Raw genomic sequence first — 26,896 nt, forward strand, 5'->3', positions numbered from 1 at the left:
CGTCTCGCTCTCAATTGTCGTCGTCACCAAGACGACGCTGGACGGTTTATCGGCTGCCTTGGCGGCGTAGCTACTGTCAGGGGGGCCACTGTGATGGGGATCAACATCGTCGGTTCCCGGCGATCGACGCCTGGATGGCACGAGCGAGATGTCGGTCAGAGTGGATAGCGGCGTCTCGTGGAGCTCGCTTGGAGTGGATATGCGGTTGATCCTGGGACTGAGATCTCGGGATCGTCGAGTTTCCCCAGAGGAGGTGCTGCTCATGGTTCCGGCGTTGTCCCTTGACGTGACCCATTGGATTACAATTGCTGAAAAGAGGACTGTTGAAATTGAACAGAAAGAGTCAGTCGAGGCCACCGTACGGAGAAGACGCGGAGGGGACACACTGTCACAGTTGCAGCATATCAAGCACACCCAACCAGGCTCACCATTAAGGGCCATCAGGACGGAGAGATTGCTGCAAGCGATGGTCAGCCAGCGACTTCGACGGGGGAACATGAAATGAGCCATACACAATGCTGCTGACGAGCGTGCAGACTGCTCCGCAAAAGGTGCGGAAGGCTACCATGCGAAGACGGACATTGGCTCGCGTACGTGGCATGTTGGTGTAAGAGTAGAGCCCTATCACAGCATCAGCGCTGGTCGTTTCCGTCGCGGGACCCCATCGTGGCTCACTCTTCAGAGGTATAAGAAACATAATCGTTAGGTAGACGTTGATGACCGTATCGAAGGATATGAGAGGGACCATCGCCGCAGTTTTCATCCCGATGATGCATTCCCCGTCTTCCATGTCCGTGATACGGCTGCTTGGATGTTATTGAAGCTCTTTCGCGCCAGGCGTTTGCAGAGCTTACAAGACGAAGTTGAGTATAACGACTGCGACGTAGATGGTGAGCATGCCGAGCGAATTGACTAGGTATAATTTGGATCTCAGGCGTGGCGCTGTTGCACCGCGAATAATGTACTGGCTTGCAGAGTCAGTGTACAATCTGTCAATTGGGGTTTCCGTCCTTTGATACTGACAGCTTTTTCAGAAAGAAAGAGGTAGATGAACTGAACGTATTAACATGATTGACATGTGGCCCACGGGGGGTAACCCTTTGCTCACAATCTATCAAGAAGCATCAGATAAGCAATGAAAACACTTGGGCATTCGAACCACAGCTAGTCATCCAATCTTACCTTTGTAGTGACATAGCACACGAGGCAAAGGATGATTGCCGCTTCACAAATGCCGTAACTCGAATTGACTCCGATCGAGTGCTGGAGGACGGCAGTGGCGACGACGAAAGCGTATGAGTCGACATAAATCGCAAATACCACTTTGGTTTCAGTGTCAACACGCCGCTTCTTTGGGTAGCGAGAGGATGATTGTTGAAGAGCAAGAGACTTACACCAAACGACCGGTGGCAGTCTCTTCCAGGCTTTGATGACGAGGACTCTTTGCGCTGAGACGTCGCACGGCTGTTTAGCTTCTCCCAGCAGCACGTCGGATTCATGGTAGTTGGCAGGGCCTCACTTAGGAACAGGGTCAGAACAGTGGTCGCTGCAAGAGATAGCGTGACGCTGATGACTTGTCCAGGAAGTGGAATTGGGGCCCCTTCATGCTGTGTCGTCTTGGGGGTCATGGCCATTTGTGGCGTGAAGAAAAGTGACGCCGATGGGAATTGAATATAAAGGACCGTTAGCAGAAGATCCGCTGCTGCAGATGTAGGTTCCTGTAAATTATTCTTGTATCCAAAAAAGAAAAGAAGGCTCGTAGTATCCAGGGGATGGGCGAGAGGCGCTTGGTAGACGGGCTAGAAGCGAGTCATTCTGTACCAAGAAGAGGTGATATCAGATCTGGTTGGAATCAACAATCTGCAGCGGCGTTTGGGTGGATAGGAAGTAGATGTGCGGATACTAGTAGGATGGCGGGATTTGGAAGAGGGCGAGAATGAAGAACTCATGGTTCGGAATATGTAAGAGCAGGAGTTTGGTTGCTGGAGGTGAAGAGGCGAGGAGCTGCTACGGCTTGTCTGCAGTGGAAAGCAGGTGCAAGCCCTGGCCTCTTCTTTCTTTTTCTTTCTTAATTACTGGGAAGTGCTCAATGTCTGAGAGTCTGAAGTTACATGTGACTTTTCTTTTTCCTGGAAGAGACTGGGAGTGTGGCTACATGTAAGGGTCAAGCTCTATCGAGGTCCATCGAATGCTGCTCTTTCTCTACCTTTACTGTCACATAAGGTACATAGGCCTGGTAGCACGGGCAACATGCCATTGATATTATCAGCCGCGGCATCTTTCGTCTTATTGACGGAAAGCTCTAGAATAATTTGATACCAACCAAGGCACTTGATTAGAGATCTGTTATTCAAAGAACAGAGAAGACTGGCGTTGTATGACGGTCTCACAAAGAGGCTGAAAGGCCAGCTTCTGGTTTGCGATGGAGTTGAGCGGGTGCAACATGCTTGTATAAATGTATGTATGTAGGTAGATCTCAGCTCGCACAGAGTCTCGAAATGACCTGCAAATCCCCCATACAATACTACATGCATCGATGGAGCTTTCGTCTGCAAGTAAATAGTCTAGTCCTACGTTGCCGCACCTCGGCAGGCCATGTCCGAGACAAGGCCTCTGGGTAGATGAATAGTCGGTTTATAACACCATTCAGTCTTGAACCAGTAATTCCTGTCACGACCAACAAGACCAGCTCTCCATCCCATAGGACTCTACCTTACTTATCTATATAATCGAGGGCTGTGATGGTGGCAAAACTCTCCCCTGGCGATCTCGAAGCCACAAACCCAGCCAAGGTGACCTAAAAATAGCCCCATCTGCAGCGCCTCCAGCCACGCAATTCCAGGTTCCACTTGGCTCTCACATGCCGCGTCAACCAATGCTTTGGAATGAATCCAATCTTGATGCCCTTTTTCTTTGCAAGAGACATAGTACCTATTTCCTCTATTCCTTTCTTTCTTCTGTTAGTTTGACTCTTTTCAGTTCACTCGCTGTTGTTGTGATTTGTTTTACGTGCAATCACATGTTCTCAAGCGGCGGGGTCTAATCGGCTGCATTGCATCTTGCACGAGCAGTTCATCCCACCTGACTTCCATATCTCATCAAACCACCACCTACAAGATACCCTCAGTAGCACTACCTACCTACGTACCTTACTTGACTTCCCCTCCGCCTCCCCAGCATCGTCAACATCATCAGCAGCCTCGTCTGAAAATGGCACCATGGCAGCCTCTTGAAAGTGCTGCTTCCAGCATCCACGTCCACGCCTCACCCCAGCCTCACCACCATGCCCTCCTCGTCTCCCGCAACCTCCAGCACCCAACGCACACCCAGGCCGTCACTTTGGGCGTCATTGCGGGCTACGTCGTCGCCATTGCCATCCTCTGGAACGTGCCGTACCTGCGCATGATTCTCTGGCCATTCAAGGTATGATGATCTAGCCTCACTCGACACAGGCAACACCCAATTACATACCACCCCCATATCATCATCACACAACGACTAACACCCCGCGGCCAGATGCTCGTCATCGCCTTCCACGAGTTCGGCCACGCCATCACCGCCATCCTCACCGGCGGCCGCGTCAAGTCCATCTCCCTCGACCCCAACGAAGGCGGCGTCACCCACCTCTCGGGCGGCATCAGCGCCGTCACCCTGCCCGCCGGCTACCTGGGCTCCTCCATCATCGGCGCCCTGCTGACCATGTGCGGCTTCGACATCGTCGCCAGCAAGGTCGCCAGCATCGTCCTCGGCGTCTGCTTCCTGCTGACCCTCTGGTGGGGGAAGCGCGACTGGCTGACGGTCCTGACGGTGCTGCTGGCCGTCGGCCTGCTGGTCGGCTGCTGGTTCATCGTGCACGCCGAGGCGCTGCGCTTCGTGGTGCTCTTCATCGGCGTCATGAGCTCGCTGTACAGCGTGTGGGACATTTGCGACGACTTGATCCTCCGCAAGGTCAACGAGTCGGACGCGAGCGTCTTTGCAAAGAGATATGGCGGCTCGTCGCAGTGCTGGGGCGTCATCTGGTCCATCATTTCGGTGCTCATCATGGCGGTGGGGATTGTTGCTGGCTTGGCTGCCTTTTCGCAGTCGTTTCAGCAGCAGGAAGACGATTCCAAGCACTTTATTCCCACCTAGACTCATGGCTCTTTTTTTTTTTTTTTTCCTTTCTTTGATTTTCTACAGGAGGAACCATGACGAGAGACTGCTCAGTGTGTAAACAGGTGGTTGCGGTTAGCAGTTGCGATGATGTTATGATACCCAGCGTGAGAAACGAGTAGCCAGCCTTTTGAAGTAAAGAAACCATATACAATTGATTCAATATATATACATAAAAACGGTGCTATATACAGTAGAGAGACTGGAAAAAGAGGAGACATATATACGTATATACAAACCTACCATCAAAGTAGTCCATCGACTACTTACATACCTCCTATTCCAGTCTGAGCTCACATCCTCAACATTTTGCCATCTATGCCAACGCACTGACAACCTGCGCTTCAAAGCCACTGTTCTGATACAACTGGGACATGTCCCACATCATGGCGCCCGCAAACGTGCTGAACTGCTTCGAGTACTGGAACACAGACGAGAGCTGCGAGCCAGAGACGTACCCGCGCCCAGCGCCCGGGCCCGCGGGGATGCCCACGAGCAGCTTGACGTTGGGGTTGGGGCTCGTTTTGGCCCAGTCCTCCCACGTCTGGAAGTTGTAGTTGCTCTGCTGCGCGGCGCCGGGCGTGAAGCCGCTGACGCCGCACGGGTTGTTGTAGAACTGGATCTGGATCCAGTCCATGGGCACGGCGTTGATGAGCGCGCCGACGGCCGCGTCCGGGAAGAAGCACTGCGGCGCGGCGGAGAAATAAAACTTCTTGCCGCCGGCGGCGCCGCTGCGGCTCTTGAGCTGGGCGCCAAAGGCGGCGAGGTTGCTGGTCGTGGCCTCAAAGTCAAAGTCGAAGCCGTCGACGACGGCGCTGCCAAAGGGGCGCTCGGCCGAGGAGCCGGACTGCACGGGGCCGAACATGGCCCAGACTTGGTCGGCGGCGGCTTGGGCGGCCGAGGCCGAGGACCAGCCGCCCTGGGTGTAGGAGTCGCCGCCGAGGGAGAGGAGGATGGTTTTGCCGTTGGCCTGGCAGGTCTTGATGTCGGCTCTTTTTTTGGTTTCATGGCCAGTTAGGGGACTTTTGTATATATATGAGCAAAGGGAGGGAGAGAGAGGGACTCACTCAATCTCGGGGCAGCTCAGGAGCCAGGGGTTGTCGGAAAAGGGGGTGCATCGATCGCCGGCGTTGGCAAAGTTGGTCATGGGGGGAGTGATGCCGTTCAGGAAAGCAATGTCAATGACGTTGATATTGGCGTCTTGAGGATTTTTGTTAGCTCTCTTGCTATTTGGATTCCCCATCTCTCAAAGGGGGGATTTTTGATGATGGAGTTGCAGCGACGGCATTACCATTGCAATAGAACGAGAGGCGCTGCTGGGTGCTTTGCGAGCCGGCCGAGTTTTGTCCTGCAGCACGCAATGTCAGACGGCTGTACTTGTTCCAACAACTTCTCAAGGATTCCTTATATATATATATATACTCACCCCAGTACACGGCAATGTTCTGTTTTGAGTTGACGTTCCAGCCAGCCAGAGCCGAAGGAACAAGAGCGAGCACGCTCGCAAGAGCAACAGTCAAAGACGGCATCATGTCCAAGCAAAAGAATCGGAGGCAGTCAGATACTCCGTGACTTGGAATCTTTCTTTCTCTTTGGCGATGAGAAACAGAGTGCCACCTCGAGAGAGGGTTGGACAAAGTCCTTTTATATTCCCGTCCCTCTCTCTCCCCTCCCCTCGTTCGACATTGCCAGAACGCACATATAACGTGAGGAACAACTCCGTCGCCCAGCTGTCTTACACCAATGCTACATCAACATTGTGAGCATACGTGGCATCGAGAAAATACACATTCTTGCAATCCATCATCGGACGAAGGGGACGCCGGATGATTGCGAAACGGGGGGGTCATGAAGGGGGGACACCCGTGATGGAGCCCATGCTACCTTGGGCAGCTTCAAGAGCAAATGCAGCAAGAGGGAAACATCGGAGCAAGTCTCTCTCGCCTCGAGATCGAGCAGTAGTATATTCGGCCAAGATCATGCAAGCGGTGGTAAGTGCATATCGAGTCTGCCAGGTGACATGACATGACATGACATACATACATGGGAAGAAGACGTGCAAGGTTGGCATTGCATGCCGAGAGACCAGGTCGGTTGGTCGCCCGGTCCGAAACATTCAGGGGTTTCTGGCACTGCAATACATCAGGTGTAGGTGCTCAGCTTCAGTGGTACAACCTTTTAGAAAGGCGATGTGATGTAATGTGTCTTAAGTAGGACGAAGGCGTCGCCAGCAATCCATCAGCCGTGCTGTTGCATGGAGTAACGATGACAAGGTCCAGTGCTTGTCCTCGATGACGGCTTCAGCTGATATCTGTCTCTGTGCACAGACGAAAGAGGCAAAGACACCAGGAACAGTTGCTTGATGGCTGTGTGATTCTCACGTTGTGGGTGGCCTGGCAGATGTGATGATGACTAGAAGAGGATTTTGTCATGGGAGATGGATTCGTGGGGAAGCCTTGGATGACACCTGATTGGAGGCAGTTTTGAGGCCCATCGTGACCTTGTTGTTGTTGTTGTTCATCGTGGAGGTACAGCTAAGGTTTTTGCGGAGGAACCGGGGTGTGTGTGTGTGTGTGACGACTCTTCCTCCTCCTACCTTGTTGGGCAGTTCTCCAGATTCTGGTTCTGGCTCGAAAACCCACATGATGATGGCTTGCTACGGCATATGCACACCGTGAGGGCTCTGATTCAGGGCTCGAATGGTAACTGGCTGGATTTTTTTTTTTTTTTTTCACCGTCAGTCAGCAGCTGAGCTCGAAAACCATGCTGAGCCAAGTACTGAGATATAAAAATGGAAAGCATCCGCTACAAGCTTTGAAAGAAAGAATCATGAGAATGAGCTGCACATACACATCGTTCACCAACATGCAGTGTATGTGATCGGGCTGTCACAGCGGCCGTGGATGAGCACCCACGAGCTTGCAACTTACTACTCACATCTTTGTTCGCATCTTCTCAAGGCATTTCCACGCAGATGCACCATGACCAAGTCCGAGCCCCCCCTCTTCTGCAAACGTCTGCAACGGTAGCATAGCAGTAGAAGAAGAGCAGATACTCTACCGAGGCAGCCATAGTAAAGCTGATAACACAACAAACATGACAGAAAGAGGTCAGCTATGCTCTTCCCCACGTAACAGAGGGCAAGACAAAAGGAAAAGAATCCGGCCAGTTCGGGGGCTTGAATAAGCATCAGATGCAAGTGTACCATCGCTTTTTTTGGAGGCAAGGTTTTTGCATGAGCTTCCCGCTTCGGCATAGAAGCTTTGTTAGTAGATGGAGCGAGGCTGGATTGCCATCGACCGCCAGACCATCAATCAGGCCGACGTGATCCCTGCAGAAATCGCTTGCCGCAGGGATGACTCTGCTCTTGCTTCCCACAGCCGAACAAAGAAGGTTATTTGATTGCGTTGGAGCTTTGACTTTGACCGGGCATCTTAAATTCAGATACTTGTACGTAGCATGTTGAGGCCGTCGGCTGCCATCGGCACTCGCGTTAGATGAAGCTTGCATATGTATATGATGTACATACAGGTAGGCAAACAAACTCAACAACGTGATCGTATCCTCAGATCTTGCTGATATAATCCAACTGTTCTGATGTCTCATGTCCACCATGAGGCAAAACAGCAATCTGAAGCCATCGAGTTCCTACAGCCACCACTCCCCCAACGATCCATATCCCACCAACCAGGGCACATCTCCATGAGCGAAAGGACAACAACCAGCACATTGTTTTCTGTTGAAACCCCCTCCCCTCAAGCCCCATCACTGCAGGCGTTCCTTGCATCTGCCATCTTCCCTCCCTCTAGCCTCTTGGCAGGGCCATACAAGACCGGCCGCCCTCCTCTCTTAGGCAGTTCGAGCCTCGAAGCTCCAAACTAGGCTCGGTGGCTGCCACAGGCTAGGTAACGTTACCTGATGCCAATGTCGGGCTACACACAGGTATTCTTTGTTCAATTCAGGTAGACGAGTAGAAATGCTATCTTCTCATTATCAATGGCAAGACCCAAAAGGGTGTATATTCACATACATACATGCCCTGTATGTAGGGTACCAACCCATATCCTCGTCGAAGCCACGTGCCTCCAAATCATCCATTATCGTGATAAAAGGGTAGCAGCGGGGTGCTCTGCTGCCGTTGTCCCTCTGATATCGCTCCCAACGGCGCTGTCCTCAAAGATAATGTCCATATGGGAGGTGTGACTTGTGTTTGCTATTTCAAGATAGCCCACGGTCTCGATGTCTTTCAAGGATCCTGCGTTGTGTCGTACCGGATAAGGTAGCCCAGCCCAATCATGCAGGCGACCAATCTCTCATGGCGGCTAGCCGTACCTCTCTATTCCAGCTCTTGGCGTCCGTAATGGCAGACGGCATTCAATGACAATGATCAGTCTTCGGCCGTACATTGGGACCCAACATCTCTCACGCTTAGACACGCCCCGTCTCCAGAAGCCAGGCCCTCGACGCCACTTATTCAGCTCCGCATGTCCCGCGCTCGTCGTCAGTTCAGCACCCTTCGAAACCGATGATATCGGGGCCACTACCATCGGCCACGGCGTCCACGGCCGCCAAATCCACCTCTTCCACCGCCACCTCCGGCCATGCCCTGATCATAGCCGAAGCCGCCCTGGTTCCCGCCGAAGCCGCCGCCAAAGTTCTGCCCCTGGCCCCCTTGCGCGCCCGCGTTCCCGCCGGCGCCTTGCATCCCGGAGAACATGGCCGCCATCTGGCTCGGGTCCATCTGCGAGGGGTCCATGCCCGAAGCCATCATCTGCTGCATCATGGCCTGCATCTCCGGGGGAATCCCATCCATGCCCGGCATGCCGCCGGCAGCACCGCCGGCGCCTGCTCCAGCGCCTGCTGCGCCCTGCATGCCCATGCCGCCCATCATCATCATGTTGAACTCCTCCATCATCTTCTTGTTGTTGGCAGCAAACACATCGGCGCCGAACTCGCCACGGATAGACTCTTGCTTGGCGGCGTAGAGCGCCCATGTGAACTCGTCGAAACCGTAGTTGAAGTAGTCGCTGATGTCAGTGCCAGGCTTGCGCCACGGTTTGTCGTTGTCTGGTAGATCTTGATGGAACGATTTCGTTAGTTGGCCGTGTTCCCTAGGGATACCGCTTGAAGTGATTTACCTTCGTCAATATTGACCTGCGTTATGGGCTTGCCTGCCGCAGGGTAGACTGGATTGGCATTGATGTCGATTGTTGATTTCGAGGCCGCGGCTGACGTCTGGTCCGCGCTGGGGGCGGCAATGTTGAGGGCGCTCGTCGGTTTGGAGTCCTCGTCCCTCTTGACCGGTGCTGAGGGCTTGGCCGAGACGTCGTTGGAGGCTGACCGCTGGGGGATATTCCTGATGTCGCTGTACTTCGTCTGCCTGTTGTCGCGCATCACCTAGTAGTCAGCTTCAAGTAGAGTACACGCGCGACGTGGCATCGCATCAGAGCGTCATGGTCGACATACGGTGGCGGCGCTGCCTTTGTGCCGTCTTTTCGTTCTGTGATGATGTCTATATCCTGCAGACCGCGAATTAGCGGGGGGGGCTTGTGGCTTGTGTCGAAGACGTCGTCATCGTACTGAGTCGTCTTCGTCGTCATCTTCGTCCATGGCGCCGCTCTCGTCTTCTTCCTCGCCCTCCTCTAGCTCTTCCACCTTGTGCTTCTTGTCCTCTTCTGGCTCGACCTTGGGCTCCTCTGGCTGATAGAGATCGTCATCCTCGTCCATGTCCATTGTGGCGGCAGATAAGAGTGTGAGCACGGGTTCAAGATGGTAAACTGAGTTCAATTGAATAATCAATGTCGAAGAAGTCAGCACGTCGAATGTCGCAATGGTGAAGCTCGGGGAAGCTCTTCTGCAGGCGTAAGATCAACTACGGCTAGCCTTGTCTATCCCGAATCCTCTTATCGTGCTGCAGCATCGCAGCCGCCGGGGTTTATCCGCATCCCTTCACCTCTCAGACCCGCTCGATTCCCCCCCAAACAAAGCTCTGGCACAGATACATACGATCCAGACAAGCTGAACGAGCTCCACACGAATTGGGCCCTTGACTCGCTCCCGGAAAAAGGGCTGTTTTTTTTTTTTTTTTCTCGGATTTTTCCCTGGTTCCTCAGGTGCTGGTTCCTCATGTCTCTGGCGCGGTCTGCCAGCGGCCCAGCGGGTCTCAGCATCAACACTTCGGCGGCCAATACCCTGTAAGCTCTGCTAAATCTTTCAACAGCCCACGCAACTGAACTTCGTGATATCACCGACTTCTGCCCTGCACCGCCGTCTCTCAGCTCTTCAACGCCTCTCACCCTATTCCAATCAGCTGCGGATAACTCAGCCGTTCTTTCATTCGGCTCCCCTTCTGTCATTGTAGCTGACTAAAACGCGCCAAACACAGAGGCACGACCTCGCAGCCAGCGGCGACTCGACCATCTCTGTTTGGCTCTGGCAACGCGTCGGCAAGCCCATCAACGACGAGCAACATGGCGACCACCGGCGGCCTCTTTGGCGCCAAGCCAGCAGGCACAGGCCTCTTTGGCTCTCCCGCCACGCCGACGCCGCAGGCAAGCACCGGCGGAGGTCTCTTTGGCGCTGCTGCGAACACGGCCGCCAACACATCCTCGACCACAGGCACAACGGGCGGCGGCTTGTTTGGGTCGACAACACCTGCTCAACCGGCCTCTGGCGGACTCTTTGGGGCCAAGCCTGCAGCGACAATGACGACAACGCCGGCAGCAACTGGAGGTGGCTTGTTTGGCAACACTGCGGGCACCCAGCAGACGACAACTGGCGGAGGACTGTTTGGAAACACCAGTACAGCTCAGCCAAGCACGGGAACGACTGGCGGTGGCTTGTTCGGAGGTGCCGCGACGACCCAGCAGCAGCAGCAGCAGCAGCAGCAGCCAGCTAGCGGAGGGCTGTTTGGAAACACTGCGAGCACCCAGCAGACTGGAGGAGGGCTCTTTGGCTCGACCCCTGCATCAACTACAACCGGAGGAGGATTGCTAGGTCAAACACAAACACAGAACAAGCCCGCTGGCGGTCTCTTGTACGCAATGCCTTTCCTGATCTACCCTAAATACCGTTTCATACCGAGTGCTGACTCTCAATTGTAGTGGAGCAACCACAGCCCAGACAGCCCCGGCCACCACACAGACTGCGGCCGTCCAGATCAACTACGACAACCTGCGGCCGCGGTCGCGCTTCGACGACCTCGCCCAGCCGATCCAGAACGAGATCGCCCTCATCGACAAGGGCATCCAGCGCGTCATCAAGATGAGGGATGAGATAGGGGAATTCATGCCTCAGCACGAAAAGGACATTGACCAGCTCGGGCGCGACGTGCAGTTCGTCGAGTCCAAGTTCAAGACGGTCCAGGACGCCCTCAACCGCGACATCCTCACCGTCAAGGCGCTGCAGGACATGACCAAGAAGGACGTGGCCGACGCGCAGCTCTCCTTCAAGGCGGCCGACAACCTCAAGCTGCCGACGCACTACCACCAGACGGGCCTCTTCGCCGGCCCGCCCCCCCCCGGCGGCGGCGGCGCCGACGCCAGCTCGTCCGACGCCTCGTCGGCGCACGCCAGCGCTCAGGATCTCATTACTTATTTTAACCGCATCTGCGATGACGTCGAGAAGTACAAGAAGCGCCTGGACGAGTACCGGTCGCAGATCGAGCGCGACATGCCCGGGGTGGAGAACGGGCTGTACGAGCAGATCCGCAGCCTGCGCGACAGCAGCAGCAGCGCGCCCGTGCAGGACCAGCTCGGCCAGGTGCTCGCCGCGCTGCGCGAGATGGGCAGCGCCATTGTCGCGCAGGCGGCGCAGATTGCGGACACGCGGGAGAGGCTGTCGCGGCTGCAGTCGGGCTTCTTGGATAACGGGCTGTACTCTGGCGTTGTTTCATGATTTCGGACGTGAAGGTTTTTTCTTTTGGTATGGGGGCTGGGAATTGACATCTTTTTGATTCTCTTCAATGTAAAAGGGAGATGCGTATGTGTGTGTTTGCTTTTTGGGTTGATTTGTTAGGTGGCGCTTGCTGTACAGAGAGCCCCTTTTGCGGCTAAGCATGGCATATGACAGGATGCCTTGATTTCCTACTCAGTCGTCGTGGTCTGGAAGTTGGATGACCATAGGAAGGCAGTGGTAGCCGAAGAGCATCGAGACTTGCGGAATGCAGGGCCAATTGGGCCCTCTGATAATGTGAAACACGGCAGTTCAAAGAGAAGTCTTCTGTCTGTGACAAACGTCGTCGTAAGCTGTGACTCATTCTTTGGAGGCCACGAAGCCCAAGCGAAGGGTATAAAGAAGCGCGTGTATATACATGTATAGGCGGAAAGGTAAGGTAAGGTAGTATGAACGAAAATGCTGAAATGATGGCTTTTTTTTTGCCCTCCAAGATCTCGTTCCATTGCCAAGGGCGCTTTTGGTAATGGGGGAAACAAAATAAGACAGAAAAGCAGTAAGAAGGCGTTCCTCTCTGCCGAGTCAAGATGTCAATATGTCCCTTCACCATCGTCTCCATCCCCATAGTCATCGCCGCCCTCATCGCCATTGTCAAAGTACGTCTCGGCATCGTAGTCGCCCGCATCCTCATCGTCATACACCTCATCCTCCTCCTCCTCCTCCAGCCCTTCATCGTCGTCCAGATCCGCCGCCGCGTCATCCCCCTCGTCGTCCCGCAGCGCATCCAGCCTCTCCAGGATATTCTTCCCGTCCACCGGCACGCCGGCGCCCTCGTCGTCGTAGGTCAGCAGCTCGCCCTCGATGGCGGGCATGCCAAAGGCCTCCTCGGCGTTGGGCAGCGCGCTGACCCTGCTGAGCTCGAGGCGGCGCCTCTTGCGCGCGCCGCTCGCGTCCGCGGCGTCGATGGTGTCGAGCAGCTCCGCGGGGAACATCTCGCGGCAGACGGGGCGGGCGGACCACTCGGGCAGGGCGCGCTCCGGGCGGGCGAAGCGCTGGGAGTAGGTGGGCATGGCGACGAAGGGGTCGATCGAGGCCTTGCTGCGGACGTCGTACAGGGCGTTCATCTGCTCGCGGCCGTAGATCTTGCGCGGCGCCGTGGGGTCGATGAGGGAGGTGCGCTTGGAGGTGTAGAGGGGCGACGAGTGGATTTGGTGCCGCAGGAGGAGGAAGCATTGGACGCCGTTGTATTCGGTCGCGGTGAGGTCGCGAGGCGTGGGAACCACTCGAGGCTGGGGGAACAAAGAGGGCTTGTTAGTTCTGTCTTCTGGTACCCATTGGACGCTGTCGACTCACGGGGAACAGCTCAGAGGGCCGGGCATCGGGCTCGTCTGTGTCGTCCCAGGGCAGCGCTGGCCGTCCTCCTCTGCCTCCGCCCCGGCCTCCGCGACCTCCTCCTCGAGCACCACCTCCACCACCTCTTCCTGACATTTCAGCTCGGCTCGAATCCCGCCTCTATCGCTCCCAATTCTCCAGTCGAACGCCGCTTCCAGAAGTATATAATCGTTGATTCCAGCTGGAAGAATAGAAAAGGAAGCGCTGCAACTGGGCTTCAACAGCTGCTGCCCGAGTACAGGCGAACGTGCTATAAGCTTGGGGGGTTTTTTGCAGGAGACAAAAAGAATGGCCGGAATTTAATGGGACTCGAATTGACGGAAAGCGCCAAACTTGTACAGCGACAAGGTTGGAAAAAAAGTGATGGTGGGGAGCGGAATTCCCTCCGCTACTATGACGCTGCCCCGCCCTGCCTGGACGCTTTGGCTTGCTTGCTATAACTTCCTTGACTGTCTTGTCTTCAAGTTGCCGTCAGCGCATCTGCCTGCCAACGTTTGACAGCTCAACTTACCCTGAATATTATATATAACAAGAAAGTGTCCTTGTTCAGGCTTTCTGGAGTCGCACATATTCCACTCAGAAAAGGAAACTATTTGGCAGACCCTTCAATATAGACAAGACGGTCTCTGTCCACGGCCCATCAAGATGTCTGATCGAGTCATTCCCAACGGCTCTTCAGACAGCCATCCCATCTCCGGCCTCGAGGACTTCCAGACTCACCTCCAGCATCTCGAAAACGATCCCTCTCAGCCCTTCAACCTCAAGCTCCTCGACGACATCGAGCTCCAGCTAACAGGTACCAAGCCCTCACTCTCCAAACTCACCAAAACCAGTTCCCAAAGTACTAACACAAAACCCCCTCCCCCTAGAATCAAACATCCCCCCCCTCCTCCCAACCGTCCTCCCCCCCCTCACCCAGATCCTCAAAACCACATCCCAGGACCCCTCCCCCCTCCTCTCCCTCACAATCAAGCTCCTGTCCCCCCTGACATTCACCCGCACCCTCACCATCGCCGACCCCCCCTCCCTCCTCGCGGCCCTCGCCTCGCCCCTGCCCGGCGCCAACCTCCTCGCCCTCGCCATCATCCACAAGGCCGCCAAGACGCCCACCGAGGCCGCCCTCCTGAGCACCCTCCCCGACGTCGTCGACGCCCTCGTCACGCGCTGGCTCGACAGCCCAGACGTCGGCGTCGGCGAGCGCGCCGCCAAGGTCCTCGGCGACCTCTTGGAGACGGACTGCGAAATCATCCGCGAGCCGCCACCACCACCACCAACAACAGCAAGCAGCAACAACCACAATGGCAACAACAACAGACGGCGCAGCATCCCCGGCCACGGACGCCTCTGGCGCCTGATCCTCCTCCAGCGGCCCATGCTCGAACGCATCATCACACTATGCTCCCCCGAAACAGCTCACCCGCCCACCAGACCGCGACACCAAACGTCCCTCTCCCAAGGCCGCCTCCTGCGCCTCCTCACACGCCTCGCAACGCTCAACATCCGCGCCATAAGCCAGACGTCCTTCCCGGAGCTGTTCCCCCCCTTGCCTTCAGACGTCGCCGCGCAGGCCCTGGGGGGCCCGGGACTCCTGCAGTGGGCCGCGCTGAGCATGGTCTCCAAGACGGACGACGTCCTCATGCACCTCAACCTGATTGACTTCTTCGAGACGTTTGTCAGCCTCATGCGCGTCGCTGCGCTCGATGCCGAGGAGAAGAGCATCGTCAGGACGCTGGTCAGGGTGGCCGCTGCCGAGGATGGGCAGTTGACCGAGGCGCTGAGGGGGTTGCCGAATAGGACGGTGGAGGACGAGGCTGAGCCTTTGCGCGCGTACATTAGCGAGATACTGGGCTGAAGAAAAATCGAGGTCAGATCTTGTTGTGCCTATCCAGAAGTAGATTGTCTATTAGAATGCCCGAGCAGCAGCGATACATGTCTTGTAGGATTAGCCTGTAATAATAGGAGCTGGCACGAGATGGACTCTTTGTACTGCATGAGAGGAGAAATATAACATGTCATAGCATTATAACGTTCTTTTAGAGTCCTGCATAACAGGACGGTCATACCTTTCCTCAAGACATACACACGCAAATGGTGCCTTTTTTGTTCTGAAAGAAGAAAATGGAACGAAAACCCTTCTAGAAACCCGCCTCAACGCCAAAGATATCATCCTTCCAGGCCATGACCCCTGGAACCGGCTCTCACAGCATCTTCCGTGCCGCAGCCTCCGACGACCCGCCCGCAGCCTCCTCAGCATTGGTGCTGGTCGTGCTGTCCCGCCTCTTGTCCCCGGCCCTCGCCATGCCCTCGATCCCGAGCGAAACCTCGCCCACCCTCCGCAGCACCCCAAGCAGCGCGCCGCGCAGGTCCGCCGTCAAGTCCTTCTGCAGCAGATCAATGGCCAGCGGGTAGAACGAGGGCAGGTGGGCCTTGAAGGCCTCCTCCGGGAACGTGGCAAATCCCTCCAGCACGTCGACGACGACTGGCCTCCAGGCAATGATGTTCCTCTGCTGGCTCTCTTCCGCGAGCAGCGAGTAGCCCGTGATGATGTCCTCGCACAGCGGCACGAGGGCGGCCTCAATGTCGGGTCTGCTCTTCAGTCGCTCCGGCGCGTCGTCCACGAACATCCTGAAGAGGATCGACACGTACGTCGCCGCAGCACCGCTTTCTTGCTTCAACAGGTTGGGAGGCTGTTTCATAAAGCCCTCGCGCCAGAGCTTCATCCGAAGCTCCTTATCTTCGTTGAAACGGCGTGCGAACTGGAAGGACCGCTTGAGGAGAGCCATGAGTCGCAGAAGCTCAGCGGAGGGGATGTTGGCGTAGACGGTGTCGTTGCTGAAGAGCTCGTTGACCGTCTCGATCATCAGCAGCTGTAGGACGCAGCGAGAAATGATGCGGTTGAAGAACCGCCGGCGGGCTGCAGTCACCACGACAGGCTGCTGCTGAAGAGTGGAAGACGGCTTGAACTCCTCCAGCGGCTGCCCGTTGGTATTTGCCGTCGGCGTCCGCGACTCGTCGTCGTCAAGCTTGTGCAATGTCGGATGATGGATAGATTCGGTATCGGAGGCAGCGCTATGATCATCGCCGCCGTTGATCTTGAGGGACTTTTCATCACCGGCAGGGGCTTCGCCAGTGGTTGGGCTGAGGGGTGAAGTAAACTCCAGCCCGTTGGATGACGACAGTGCCAAAGCGGCAGAAGCCTCCATGTTTGCTGCGGTAAAGAGCTGATACGCCGTTGTCCGGTCGAATAGTTCGCAAAACGCCCCGACAATCTTGTTCCAATGCACCTGGTTGAACTTGGTCACGTTCTTCAGTATCAACTGCTGCAAACAATTGCTACCAATCCGAGAGATGGTATCGTTTTCTTGGCAAATGCAAAGGGCCAGCAGCTCCAGGAATCTGTCCAGCATGTACTCGAGGGCGTCGAAGTAGTGCGTGAATAGCGTAATCATGTTGCGCAGGGCTTGAATCATCGTGGTCGACAACCACACAGAGAGCTCTTCGTGATTCAAGACATTGGTCATCTCTGGCCGCGAACGCAACACCATGAAGATGGGATACAGCTGCTGTCTCCAGAGAATATCCCAGAAGGCCTGGGTGAAGCCGCCTCCGTACTTGAGCAGTGCGGCAAAGAAGTACTCTAGAGCGTTGGAACGGACCTCGAGGTCTTCGCCAGTCATCAGTACATCGTGGAAGGCAAAGAGCACGGGGAACCAGTAACCCTCTTCCAACGATGTCTTTGTCTGCACCTTCTTGTTGACGCCTGGAGCGGGTTCCACGGCACCGTTTTCGGCATTGGTCGACGCCACACTTGACAGCGGGCATTCTGGAGTCTTGAGCATTGTCGGAATGATGGACTTGAGCAGCTCCAGAGCACCAAGGCTCTTTTTCTGAAACTTGAGGTTCTTTGAAAATTCCGTCAGGCAGACAATGAGGTCCGTAAACGCTCCCTGAGAGATGACGACGCCGAACTTCTCCTTGTAGACCTGGTTGACGTTTTCGTATGCAAGGTTGACAATGCTCTCGTACGGCTCCCGGGCAGCAACGGTGAAGACGCCAAACATGGTCCTCCAGCCGGAGCGGATCATGTCGCCTCGGGCCTGAATCATCTGGATGAGGCAGCGCAGCACCATGTCTTTGACGGTGATGTTGTGCGAGTTGGACAAGACGTGCTCAAAGGGCTTGAGGAAATCCTTCTGAAACTTGAAACCCGCAAGCTCTTCGATCTCCATGAACCGCATGGACAGCTGACGCAATGAATCCAAAGCAAAGAAGACAATGTTCATGTTGTTGTGGCAGCCAACCTGGTTGAAGTGCTCGCCGAGAACGACCCAGATATTGCTCCATTCGAATCTCACACGGTTCATGTTGTAGTAGCTGATCTCGACAATCTTTTGCAGACTGTACGTGCGAGGAGAGTCGTTGGAGCCAGAGACCTTGATCTCGTCCCAGCTCACCTCGGTCAGGGCTTTGGCAAAGTACACCATGGCCTCACCCGAGAGGTTGGCCGTGTTGGAGAAGATTCGGTCGACGCTTCGGACAAGCTCATCCGAGCGGCTCTCGAGAGCAATCTCGTTGGAGAAGCCTCGCGGGCCAGTAGCAGACCTCTGTCGCGGCCGGGATTTCAGCTGCATGGACGAGCGAGAGTCCGATGTCCCAGCGCGCGAGGGGGGGATAAAGCGCGCCTGAGAAACGTCTGGGATGGCGCTCTCGTCAACGCCGCCGGAGATGAGCTGCAGTCTATCCAGTTGGCTGATGCACATGAGAATGTCTTTCCACGACTCTTGGAGGACGTTGCCCTCCGTCTGAGCGATGTCGAGGATCACTTTGAGCGCCTCAATGTTCTTGGCCTGCATCTCCTGCGGGTTATTCAGGTTGGTGGCATTGCGGAGTGCGGAAATGAACGCCTCACGAGGCGTTGACTGATGGAAGAGGCAAGCGATCCGGGTCGCCAGCCGCATGCCCTCCAAGCACAGCTTATTCACTTCGAGATTGTGTGCCTTTTGCATTTGGCCCGAGAGCGCCGAGAAGATGGACATCCAGGTGATGTCAAACATGGCCTCCACGTGCTTAAAGGACGTTGCTTCGATATACTTGGGTGCCATCTTGGAGGCGTTTCGGCGCTGGCTCTTGAACAGGTTCTTGAAGAGCTGTTCCGAACGCAGCGCAATCTCTTCCGACTGCTGCATGTAAGCCTCTCGCTGCAAGTCGCGCCCGACATTGGAGAAGGCCTGTCCCAAGCCTGCGGCCAGGCCACTCGGCTGGGTGGGGAGGTTGCCCTGGGCGGCTGCAATGTCGCGCTCGCTCTTTAGGACGATCTCATTGTTGGCGATCTCCTCGTAGATGGAGATTTGATAGTCATGAGGCAAGTCGGCATTGTCGTTGATGCCCGCATTGTTCCGGATAAACTCCTCCTTGGTCATCCTCTTGGCGATCTTGCTGCTGTGCAAGTCTGTGTTGAGCAGGATGACAGAGTACGCCAGCACGTATGCCGTATCAGCGTTGGCAAAGGCATTGGGGTTGCCCAGTACATAGCGTTCAGCAAACTTGAGCATGAATCGATCGATTTTCTGCGCTTCTCCCGGTAGACGGAACGACTGCAGGAATTGACGGAGAGCATCGACGAATCGCTTCTTGGTGAAGTCCATGGAGTCGACAAACGCGTGCATGGTCTCAATGTTCTTTGGATCTCCCTCGCCAAGATACTCGCCAATCTGAGCCTTGTCTAGCTTGTCCTCATTCAACAAGAACGTCGCGATATCCTTGGGGCTGTCGCTCGGGATGAAGCCATCGCGGATCAGTAGCTCAATGCCCTTCTTGGGCTTGAAGTTGAATTGCCTAATGTCCTTCATCAGAGCCGTTTTCCTAGCCTTTTCCTTGCTCAGATAATCCGGGTCGTCCTCTAATATTGGGGTCGAAGGCGGCAGAGGCGTGTCGAGCCGGGATGCACTCTCGCTTGTGGGGTCGATAGACGGCCGCAGCTCATCAAAGGTGGCCCTAGTATCGCCATCCGGACGGGCAATCTCACTGTCTGAGCGCATGGGGGCGGACCAGTTGACTAAGGAGCGGAGTGTCTCGACGAGGGCTTCTAGCGATAGCCGTTTGATTGCATATTCCTTGGGATAGTCGGGCTCATTCTCCTGATGCGGGGCGATATGCGCAACCGTCAGTGAAGGAGGCAAGATGCCCTTGAGCTGCCACTCGCTGGCGGGCGCGGTTTTCGCCCTATACTCTTCGTATGCCTGCTCGTGGATCGATGTAATCGTGACCGGTGCCGTCGCGAATTTTGATAAGTCTTCAATGACGGTCTGGAAGATGTTCTCTACCGACTGATCGCAGTCGTAGTTGAGATAGGTTTCCACCAAGGCTCGAGGGTCGGCGCAGAGGCGGTTCAGGATGGAAACGAAGTACAGCTTTTGCGTCAGGGGGGCGTTCTTTTGGGACAAGAGGGCCAGGTAAATCTCGTTGAGAATGACCTCAATCTCTTTCTAGAATGGAGAATCAGCCTTCTGATACACAATGGCAGGGACGTCTTTCGACAACGACGACCAGGGACAAAGAGGGGTCTGGCCTACCTTGAATGAGGGGCGCATGTACTTGAGCATGAGCCAGAAGATCTCACAGCAAATGTCAAATATTCTGTCCACCGAGCTGGCTCCGTTGCGCGTGATACTAAGGCAAAGATAGAATTTAATGGCTTGAAGAAAGGTAGTGGGCTCATTGCTCTTGGAGCTCGTGATGGTACAGAGGGGCGATGTGAAGACGGCGATGTTGTTATTAAGGAGGGTGTGGATGAGATGTAGAGAGACCAGCTTGGAGCGCATCGGCTGGCCGCGCATGTCGAAGAGCTGGTCGGGCGGCAGAACCTTGGTGGACAGGTTGCAGAAGGATCGGAAGACGAGGTAGGCGTCTCGGATGTAGACCTCGTCCTCGGCATCCAGCGCATCGCTGTCTTCCTGCGGGCCAGACTGCCCCGAGACGGACGCGTCACTCTCGTCTTTCTTGTCCGACTTGAGCCGTGTGACCATGGTCGGCCCATCGCCGAGCGTGGAATCGTCGAAGCTCTTGCGGTGCTCCAGGTCCTTGAGCGTGAGCTTGGCGGCATTGGCCGGCTCTTCCGGAGGAGCATCGGTGTTGTCAGGCGGCGCCGGTGAAGCCTCGTCATTGTCGTCGCTGTGCTGGGTGCCATTGGCGATTTCGGACTGGTCAAAGGTGACATTGCTTGCGCCGTGGTTGAGGTTGTTGAGGCTCAGTCTGGCCTCCTTCATGTGTAGCCTGGTTTTGACTCGCTCGAAGACGGTGCCGACCATCTGGGTGAGAGTGCCCTGCGCAACCTGCTGATTGGCCGTGCTCCGAGAGAGCAAAAAGACATTGTAGACCTGGCGCACAGCCTTGAGCAGGCCCGCGCCGTGAACCACTATCTTGTCGTTCAGGACGGCTGCCAAAAGCGACTTGACAATCTGTAGCTGGATCTCGACGGCGGTGGTCTCGCCTTGGAAGCAGTCGCAAATGGTATCGATGGCTCGCTCGATCAGTGGGGGCGCCGGCTCGGCGCCTTCTTTGGGTGCGTCATCCTTGGAGGGCAGCGAGAAGTACGAGTAGGATATCAGCTTTCCAATGCAGTCGAGGGCCGTTGTTGTGAGCTGCGGGCTGTTGGTCTTGGTCGCAAGCTGCAGAGGCGCGAAGACGATCTCGGGATCAGGCAGCTGGTCCTGCTCTTTGATGGCGTCCAGGGCTGTCTTGGTCAAGTCGGCCAGCTGCTTGTTGCGCTGGGCATCTTTGGAGGTGGCAATGGCGTCCAGAGAGGACACGACGAACTTGAGGGAGCTCATGAGGCGGACCGGGGGCGGGACAGGACAGACAATCGCCGGGGGAGAGACGCGGGAAGTTAGGGACCTTGGGCGTGGTCCATCGATTGCGTCTGCTGGTGCGGTTCGGAGGCAGGGCGAGTGCGAGGGCGAGGGCGAGGACGTGGACCACGGAGGACAGGCGGGGAGGAGGACCTCGCGGCGGAGTTGACAGGCGCACGGCTGGTCCCACGGCTGGGAGACGAGGAGTGAATGGCCGCGATGCTGGTGGTGATGGGGGACGAGTGGTTGATGTTCTCAAGGGGACAGCATTTCCAATAGCAAGAGGGAGCCGGGCGGGACCCGTTACGCCGCCTTAGCCTCTCCAGTTAGCGGGCTGTTTTGCTAGCTGGCAGTTTGACTAGCAAGCAGTCAATGGAGTCCCAGTGCCTGAGAGAGCCACCTAGGAATACGTACCACGATTGGCAAGCAGAGAAACGCGTCCTGCTGATCCTCATGGCCGAGGTACAGAGTACTCGAGGCATTTCCGCACTCGTTGCCGTCAGTCGCGGGAGGTGCCGTGAGACGAGCCCTTGGTTCCAGGTAGTCGGTACCTTTTTATTCGTCGTCGTTATTGAACGGCAAGCCACCCCAATTCAAGCCACAGGTGGGAGACTCAGGGTCCTAGTTGAGGCTGAGGAGAGTTGAAGCATTTGGAGCTTTGTCGACTATTCAATCTTTCCCATCTCCTCAAGGTAGAAGTTGGTATTTGCGACCTCTCATTCGTTCTTCTAAGGCCGACAGGTGCAGTGGGTGTCGCGTTTTGGGTTTGTGCCATTCGATATTCCTACAATCTGCATCTGAATATATATGCCCGCATCAGCAGTAATTTCCCCCATCTAGAGATACCAAAATATGCCAGCGCCTCTGCCTATAGAATGCATGCTACCTTATGTTACGTCTTCATCTCTTCTTGTTGAGGGTAAGAAACTGCTACAATTCAGGCTACTCACCAGCCACGAGATATTTCAGGGACACAACACAATACGAAGCACTTTGCCGCTTATATACGGCAATCACTTGACCGCAGTAATTGGCGCAATACGGCTGCGAACTGGATGGAATCGACCCCGTGTTCCGTAGGTCAAGCCCTCGGATCCATCATTGTGCCTTTTCAAAGCAAATGCGCCCGCTCAAGTCTAGCTGACGGAATAATGCGGTGACATATCGAGGCTTCGTCTTCATCCGGTTACAGCGGTCTTTAGGTCATCACCTGCAAGTTGTGTTGCTAGATAAGCGGCGCTGGAGCCGTGCTATAAAAGCGATGCCCCTCCGGATGGGTGCCGAAGGCGGAATGGGGCAACGACAAAGTCTAGAGATGGAATTTCGCCAAGTAAGCTCTGTGTCTCGTTGTCTTGGCTAATGCACACCTATGATTCAAAGGGTTTGAATTCGCGGTACAGAGAGAGGAAGAAGGTATATGGATGCCTCAGTAAGTCTTCTGTCGCTGGACCGGCCAAGTCCCACCTGTCCCGTCTGTGCCGTAGATGCGGACTCCGGGTGCAAAGATGCGTAATCCCGTCGAGCTGCCAATCAGAAGCTCTTCCGCAACTGGAACACCGAATGCGCGAGAGTTGAGGCAGAGCTATGGGCGTATCATAGCAATGTGCTGGGCTACTGTACATAGTCTAGTAAGAGCGGTGGCTTGCTTACCATCTTCCTCAGCCGTCTGGAGAGGTGGGTTCGTGGTGGCTCTGCTTCATTCGAAACGGAATGCTCTTGAGCAGATGAGTAGGCAGATTCCATTATATAAACGCCTTGTTTCCAAAGCTGTGGCACTTAATCCGACATCTGGTCCAATCAATTCCAAATGCATCCATCACGGTGCCTGTCTCTCTCATGCCTGGGGTTGATCCAAATGCTCGCTCGCATGACGGGCAACACCGCTAAAGCAGGCAAAGTCTATTCGGCGGGCTTCCAACAAATGGGCAGCGAGTTGACCCGCCCGCCAGCACTGCAAACAGCCACTCGAGCGTATTCCGTTGACTTTGTGCTAAGCCGCAGTCCGCTGGAGCTACTTTCCGCCGCCCCGGACGAGGCGGGCCATCAATCCGTCCATGGCTGAATCGCAGAAGAGGCATGGCTGCGAAGCGACGCAAAAGATTCAAAGCCGTCTCACGTCCCCTCTTCCATTCCGTGCCGCATGTCCAACGCCAGAATCGACAACTCCAAATCAGGTCGCATCGCCATCGCCGTCTCTCTCTCTGCGCTTGCATCCCGTCGCCGCCTTCGCTCTTGACAGAATCGAGGCGGATCTTGTTGGGGCTGCGCCTGTTGCGTCGCCAGATGCGCCGGGACGTCGAGCGAGGCGACTGATGCCCGCCTGCTTCGGAGCAAAAGAAAGCTCCCGACGTCGCTGTCAAGAGCTGGACTGCAAGTAGATTTGCATCGATTTCGCATCACCAAACCGGCGACTCTCTCTCCCTCTCTCTCTCTCTTTCTGCATACCAAAAGTAGCTGCTCGAATTCCCACGCGCAGCTTCTCGAACAAACAGCACAAGACAACGACCATCACGACATCATAGCAGACCCGCCACCTTCAACCAACATCGACCGTCGCAAAGCTCGAACTACGCACCAGACCATCGCTACATAGATAGATAGCACTTGCGTCTACATCCATCGTACGTGCACGCGCAAGATGCGTCCAACCATACCCGCCGTTCTCGGCCTCTTGGGCGTCGCCGCCGCTGCCACCGACAACGTCTCAACCACGCCTCAAACCGACGTCCCTCCCGACTGGGCCACCAACAATGCGCTGCAGATGAACCTGTCGGCACCCAACGGGCAGGCAGACCCCATCCAATACACCGTCATTCCTGTCATTCCGAACGCTGGTCCGAACCAGTCAAGTAACCCTTCTCAGGTATGCATGGCAGGACAACAAGGTTGACATGACCCGAATGCTGACGAGCAGACAAAAGCCCATCAACATCACCGGCGACATGATTGCTACCGACGTGTCCAACTTTAACAAGGTCACAAAGCCCAACGATGTCGCATATATGTCGTGCGACCGTCCTTCGTCAGATACCTTCATCAGCACCGATGAGATGCTCAACGACATCATTGCTCAAGGCCCCAAGGCCATCGTCCTCTACTCGCTTGCCAGCACATGGTGCAGTCTCGATTTCGGGAGCCCGCCGGCCTTTTCCAACATCCTCTCCATGGCCGACAGCGGCGAAGCCCAGGGGGTCTTGAACTCTCTCAACGGCACTGCTACCGGGCGGCTGGTCAATGTTTCCATCACGGGAAACGCATCAAGTGATGGCTCTGGCGATCCTGGAGGAGGCACCAACAACTCGACTGTCGCCATGGCCATTCTGTACACCATTACCGCCCTCATTGCCATCTTGTTCGTCGTAATCATTATTACCGGCATCGTCAGGGCGCAGCGGCACCCCGAAAGGTATGGCCCTCGGCGGGCTCTGGGAAACCGACCTCGGCAGAGCCGTGCAAGGGGACTTGCCATGGCCGTTCTCGAGACGCTCCCCATTGTCAAGTTCAAGAACAACCAGGACTCAGCCAAGCCGGATCCCGACCTTGAGCTGGACGCAGCCACGACTGGTGATGGCAGAACTCAGCGGTCGTCTTCCATCTTCACCAATGACCCACGGCACGAGGCTTCCGGGCAAGCCACGGGAGTCACAGGCGCCACAGGCCATGATGAGGCTGGCAATGCGGCTCCAGTCGCAGAGTCGCGCGGCGCTGCTGATGCCGCTCCTCCTGCTGAAAACGCGGGCTGTTCCATCTGCACAGAAGACTTCAAGGAAGGCGAAGATATGAGAGTCTTGCCCTGCAATCACAAGTTTCATCCGACATGCATCGACCCCTGGCTCGTCAACGTATCTGGCACATGTCCTTTGTGGTGAGTTCTCATTCTGCCCATGAAATCCGCCCCTTGTCGCAGGTTGCTAACAGACACTGAAATAGTCGGCTTGACCTTCACGAGGCTGCCCTCGACGCGGAAGACTCGGCCATTGACAGGACTGTTTACAATAGAAATTCCACATTGCCGCCTCCTCTGGCCTTGGACGGTGAGGATGACGAGGGCGCTCATGGTCACCACCGCAACAGGCTCTCTCGCCTTTTCGACATCAACAGGTTGCGACAGGCTACGCGAGAGGAGCAAATAGCAGCTCTTCGTCAGATGCGGACAAACCGCCAGAACGAAACGGGGGCTCAGGAATCGAGCAACCACGATGCAGAGCGTGAAAGGGGGCAGAGGGCTCACCTCACAGCCAAGCTCAAGGAGAAGTTTCGAATTCGGACCAGAGCCCGGTCTCCGGAGGGTTCGGACGACTACTAAGCGTACCGGTGATCCATCTTGCAGACTTTTTGAGCCGCCATTGTCAAACTCTCGCACTCTCTTTTTCTACTCGGATTCTATTATTTTGATGCCACCCTTTTCACAGTGGCTGGCTTGTTGGTGACGGTTCACGGTTATCTGTTTCAACTACTATCTCGGCGTTAGGGAAAGGCGGGAGGGGGCGCACGGAAGCATTACAAGGAGTTTATGGTAACTTGTATATCCCTGCTCTTATTTTGCTTTCGAGGGCGGTTTCTACACTTTGGAGTTCAGAAGGGCGGGGTCTTGACGAGTTGCAAACGAGATAAACAAGACTACAAGATGATGGAGAGGGCAGGTCTGAAGGAACTGACAAGGCCTTGACCTCTTATCGTCAATCAAAGTAAAATACGAGTCAACTACGTCTGCTGTGTCCGTTCATGTATTCTGCGGCCTCCACCAATGGTGAGCTTCGTAAGTATGATGATGCTCGCAAACTCGAGGTTTTGACTTGTGATGGCATCCCCCATCGGCCTAGAGAACGGCATGTATCGATGATGGAAACAGAACCGGATAGTATGAATCTATGCTATTGTATCTGCCGAATCGAGTATTCAACGCCTACAGGTAAAAAGTAAGAGCAAACAGAATTCAGCAGGCAAAGTACCGTGCTCGCAGCCCCTGGGCTGGAGAGGCTCCATTGGAAGAAAAGTCCTCATCGCGGGGGACCTTTTTGCTTCCATGTTCATCGTGGTCCGTGAGGCGCGCGTGGGCATCGCCATCGAAAAGCCCCCGTTCATGTCAATAACTCCGGGGCTCGTCCTGCGAGATGTCCTCTTTGAGCCTGATTTGTCGAAGCCGAGACTTCCTGGCCGCATTTTGACGTGAGGAACTCTCTTCCTGAGGAGGGAATAGTGTGGATATGGATTGGAGTGGTGTCTCCTGGATGGCTTACCGCTCCCATTTATGCCCAGTTCGCTTCTCCCTTCTCCGCTTCGTCCTTCTCTCGCGTGGACATTGATCGAGTAGTCAGATATTCAAGGTGATGAAGGCCGTCATGACTCCAAACTCATAACTCGAAATCCCGGTGAGATGTGACGGTCGAACTCCGAGTTTGCACAAGTATCCCCGGCATTCTTCTCACTAATATATCAATCGAAAGCAGTTCAACTTGTGAATCTATGGTTTTAAATCATCTATCCTGGCATTCCCAGTCTTTCTTATAAGTCAAAGTGAGAATGAACTGTAGCCTTTTCAATCTCTCTTGCGTTTGCCTACATTGATGAACTTTCCGTACACTAATCATAACAAAGCAGAGAAAGAAGGG

General features: G+C 55.3%; 9 protein-coding genes across 9 annotated transcripts; 4 read left to right on the forward strand and 5 right to left on the reverse strand.

Annotated features, from left to right (window-relative positions):
- Positions 1-246: 246 nt before the first annotated feature.
- On the reverse strand, positions 247-1,628 carry BBK36DRAFT_1097648 (hypothetical protein; the record flags this gene model as incomplete). Its single annotated transcript, XM_024889107.1, has 9 exons — positions 247-320; positions 387-457; positions 513-621; positions 676-803; positions 855-964; positions 1,024-1,053; positions 1,183-1,322; positions 1,395-1,448; positions 1,520-1,628. Coding segments are annotated over 9 exons (825 nt in total), but the record flags the coding sequence as incomplete, so codon positions are not given.
- Positions 1,629-3,210: 1,582 nt separating this feature from the next.
- On the forward strand, positions 3,211-4,131 carry BBK36DRAFT_1115687 (hypothetical protein; the record flags this gene model as incomplete). The annotated part of the gene is made up of 2 exons (XM_024890156.1): positions 3,211-3,423; positions 3,517-4,131. 2 exons carry the CDS (start codon positions 3,211-3,213, stop codon positions 4,129-4,131), a joined length of 828 nt encoding a protein of 275 aa, XP_024750684.1.
- A 337-nt stretch (positions 4,132-4,468) lies between these two features.
- BBK36DRAFT_1116889 (glycoside hydrolase family 18 protein) lies at positions 4,469-5,681 on the reverse strand (the record flags this gene model as incomplete). The annotated part of the gene is made up of 4 exons (XM_024890287.1): positions 4,469-5,144; positions 5,220-5,352; positions 5,444-5,500; positions 5,579-5,681. 4 exons carry the CDS (start codon positions 5,679-5,681, stop codon positions 4,469-4,471), a joined length of 969 nt encoding a protein of 322 aa, XP_024750685.1.
- Positions 5,682-8,692: 3,011 nt separating this feature from the next.
- On the reverse strand, positions 8,693-9,885 carry BBK36DRAFT_1196358 (Fip1-domain-containing protein; the record flags this gene model as incomplete). Its single annotated transcript, XM_024896939.1, has 4 exons — positions 8,693-9,228; positions 9,291-9,532; positions 9,619-9,671; positions 9,733-9,885. 4 exons carry the CDS (start codon positions 9,883-9,885, stop codon positions 8,693-8,695), a joined length of 984 nt encoding a protein of 327 aa, XP_024750686.1.
- Positions 9,886-10,856: 971 nt separating this feature from the next.
- On the forward strand, positions 10,857-12,048 carry BBK36DRAFT_1167773 (hypothetical protein; the record flags this gene model as incomplete). The annotated part of the gene is made up of 2 exons (XM_024895085.1): positions 10,857-11,188; positions 11,256-12,048. The coding sequence occupies 2 exons, from the start codon at positions 10,857-10,859 to the stop codon at positions 12,046-12,048; spliced, it is 1,125 nt and encodes a 374-aa protein (XP_024750687.1).
- Positions 12,049-12,635: 587 nt separating this feature from the next.
- Positions 12,636-13,533, reverse strand: BBK36DRAFT_3375 (III, C31 subunit of DNA-directed RNA polymerase; the record flags this gene model as incomplete). Its single annotated transcript, XM_024898029.1, has 2 exons — positions 12,636-13,334; positions 13,399-13,533. 2 exons carry the CDS (start codon positions 13,531-13,533, stop codon positions 12,636-12,638), a joined length of 834 nt encoding a protein of 277 aa, XP_024750688.1.
- A 549-nt stretch (positions 13,534-14,082) lies between these two features.
- On the forward strand, positions 14,083-15,289 carry BBK36DRAFT_1167775 (hypothetical protein; the record flags this gene model as incomplete). The annotated part of the gene is made up of 2 exons (XM_024895086.1): positions 14,083-14,233; positions 14,307-15,289. The coding sequence occupies 2 exons, from the start codon at positions 14,083-14,085 to the stop codon at positions 15,287-15,289; spliced, it is 1,134 nt and encodes a 377-aa protein (XP_024750689.1).
- Positions 15,290-15,635: 346 nt separating this feature from the next.
- Positions 15,636-21,284, reverse strand: BBK36DRAFT_158437 (guanine nucleotide exchange factor; the record flags this gene model as incomplete). The annotated part of the gene is made up of 2 exons (XM_024897680.1): positions 20,011-21,284; positions 15,636-19,923 (listed from the first exon to the last, which is right to left on the reverse strand). The coding sequence occupies exons 1-2, from the start codon at positions 21,264-21,266 to the stop codon at positions 15,636-15,638; spliced, it is 5,544 nt and encodes a 1,847-aa protein (XP_024750690.1). The 5' UTR covers positions 21,267-21,284.
- Positions 21,285-23,934: 2,650 nt separating this feature from the next.
- BBK36DRAFT_1096146 (hypothetical protein) lies at positions 23,935-25,590 on the forward strand (the record flags this gene model as incomplete). The annotated part of the gene is made up of 3 exons (XM_024889085.1): positions 23,935-24,128; positions 24,196-25,149; positions 25,215-25,590. Coding segments are annotated over 3 exons (1,524 nt in total), but the record flags the coding sequence as incomplete, so codon positions are not given.
- Between the last annotated feature and the right edge of the window lie 1,306 nt (positions 25,591-26,896).

This window comes from Trichoderma citrinoviride (genome assembly GCF_003025115.1).
Source record: "Trichoderma citrinoviride strain TUCIM 6016 unplaced genomic scaffold BBK36scaffold_5, whole genome shotgun sequence".
Lineage (NCBI taxonomy): Eukaryota > Fungi > Ascomycota > Sordariomycetes > Hypocreales > Hypocreaceae > Trichoderma > Trichoderma citrinoviride.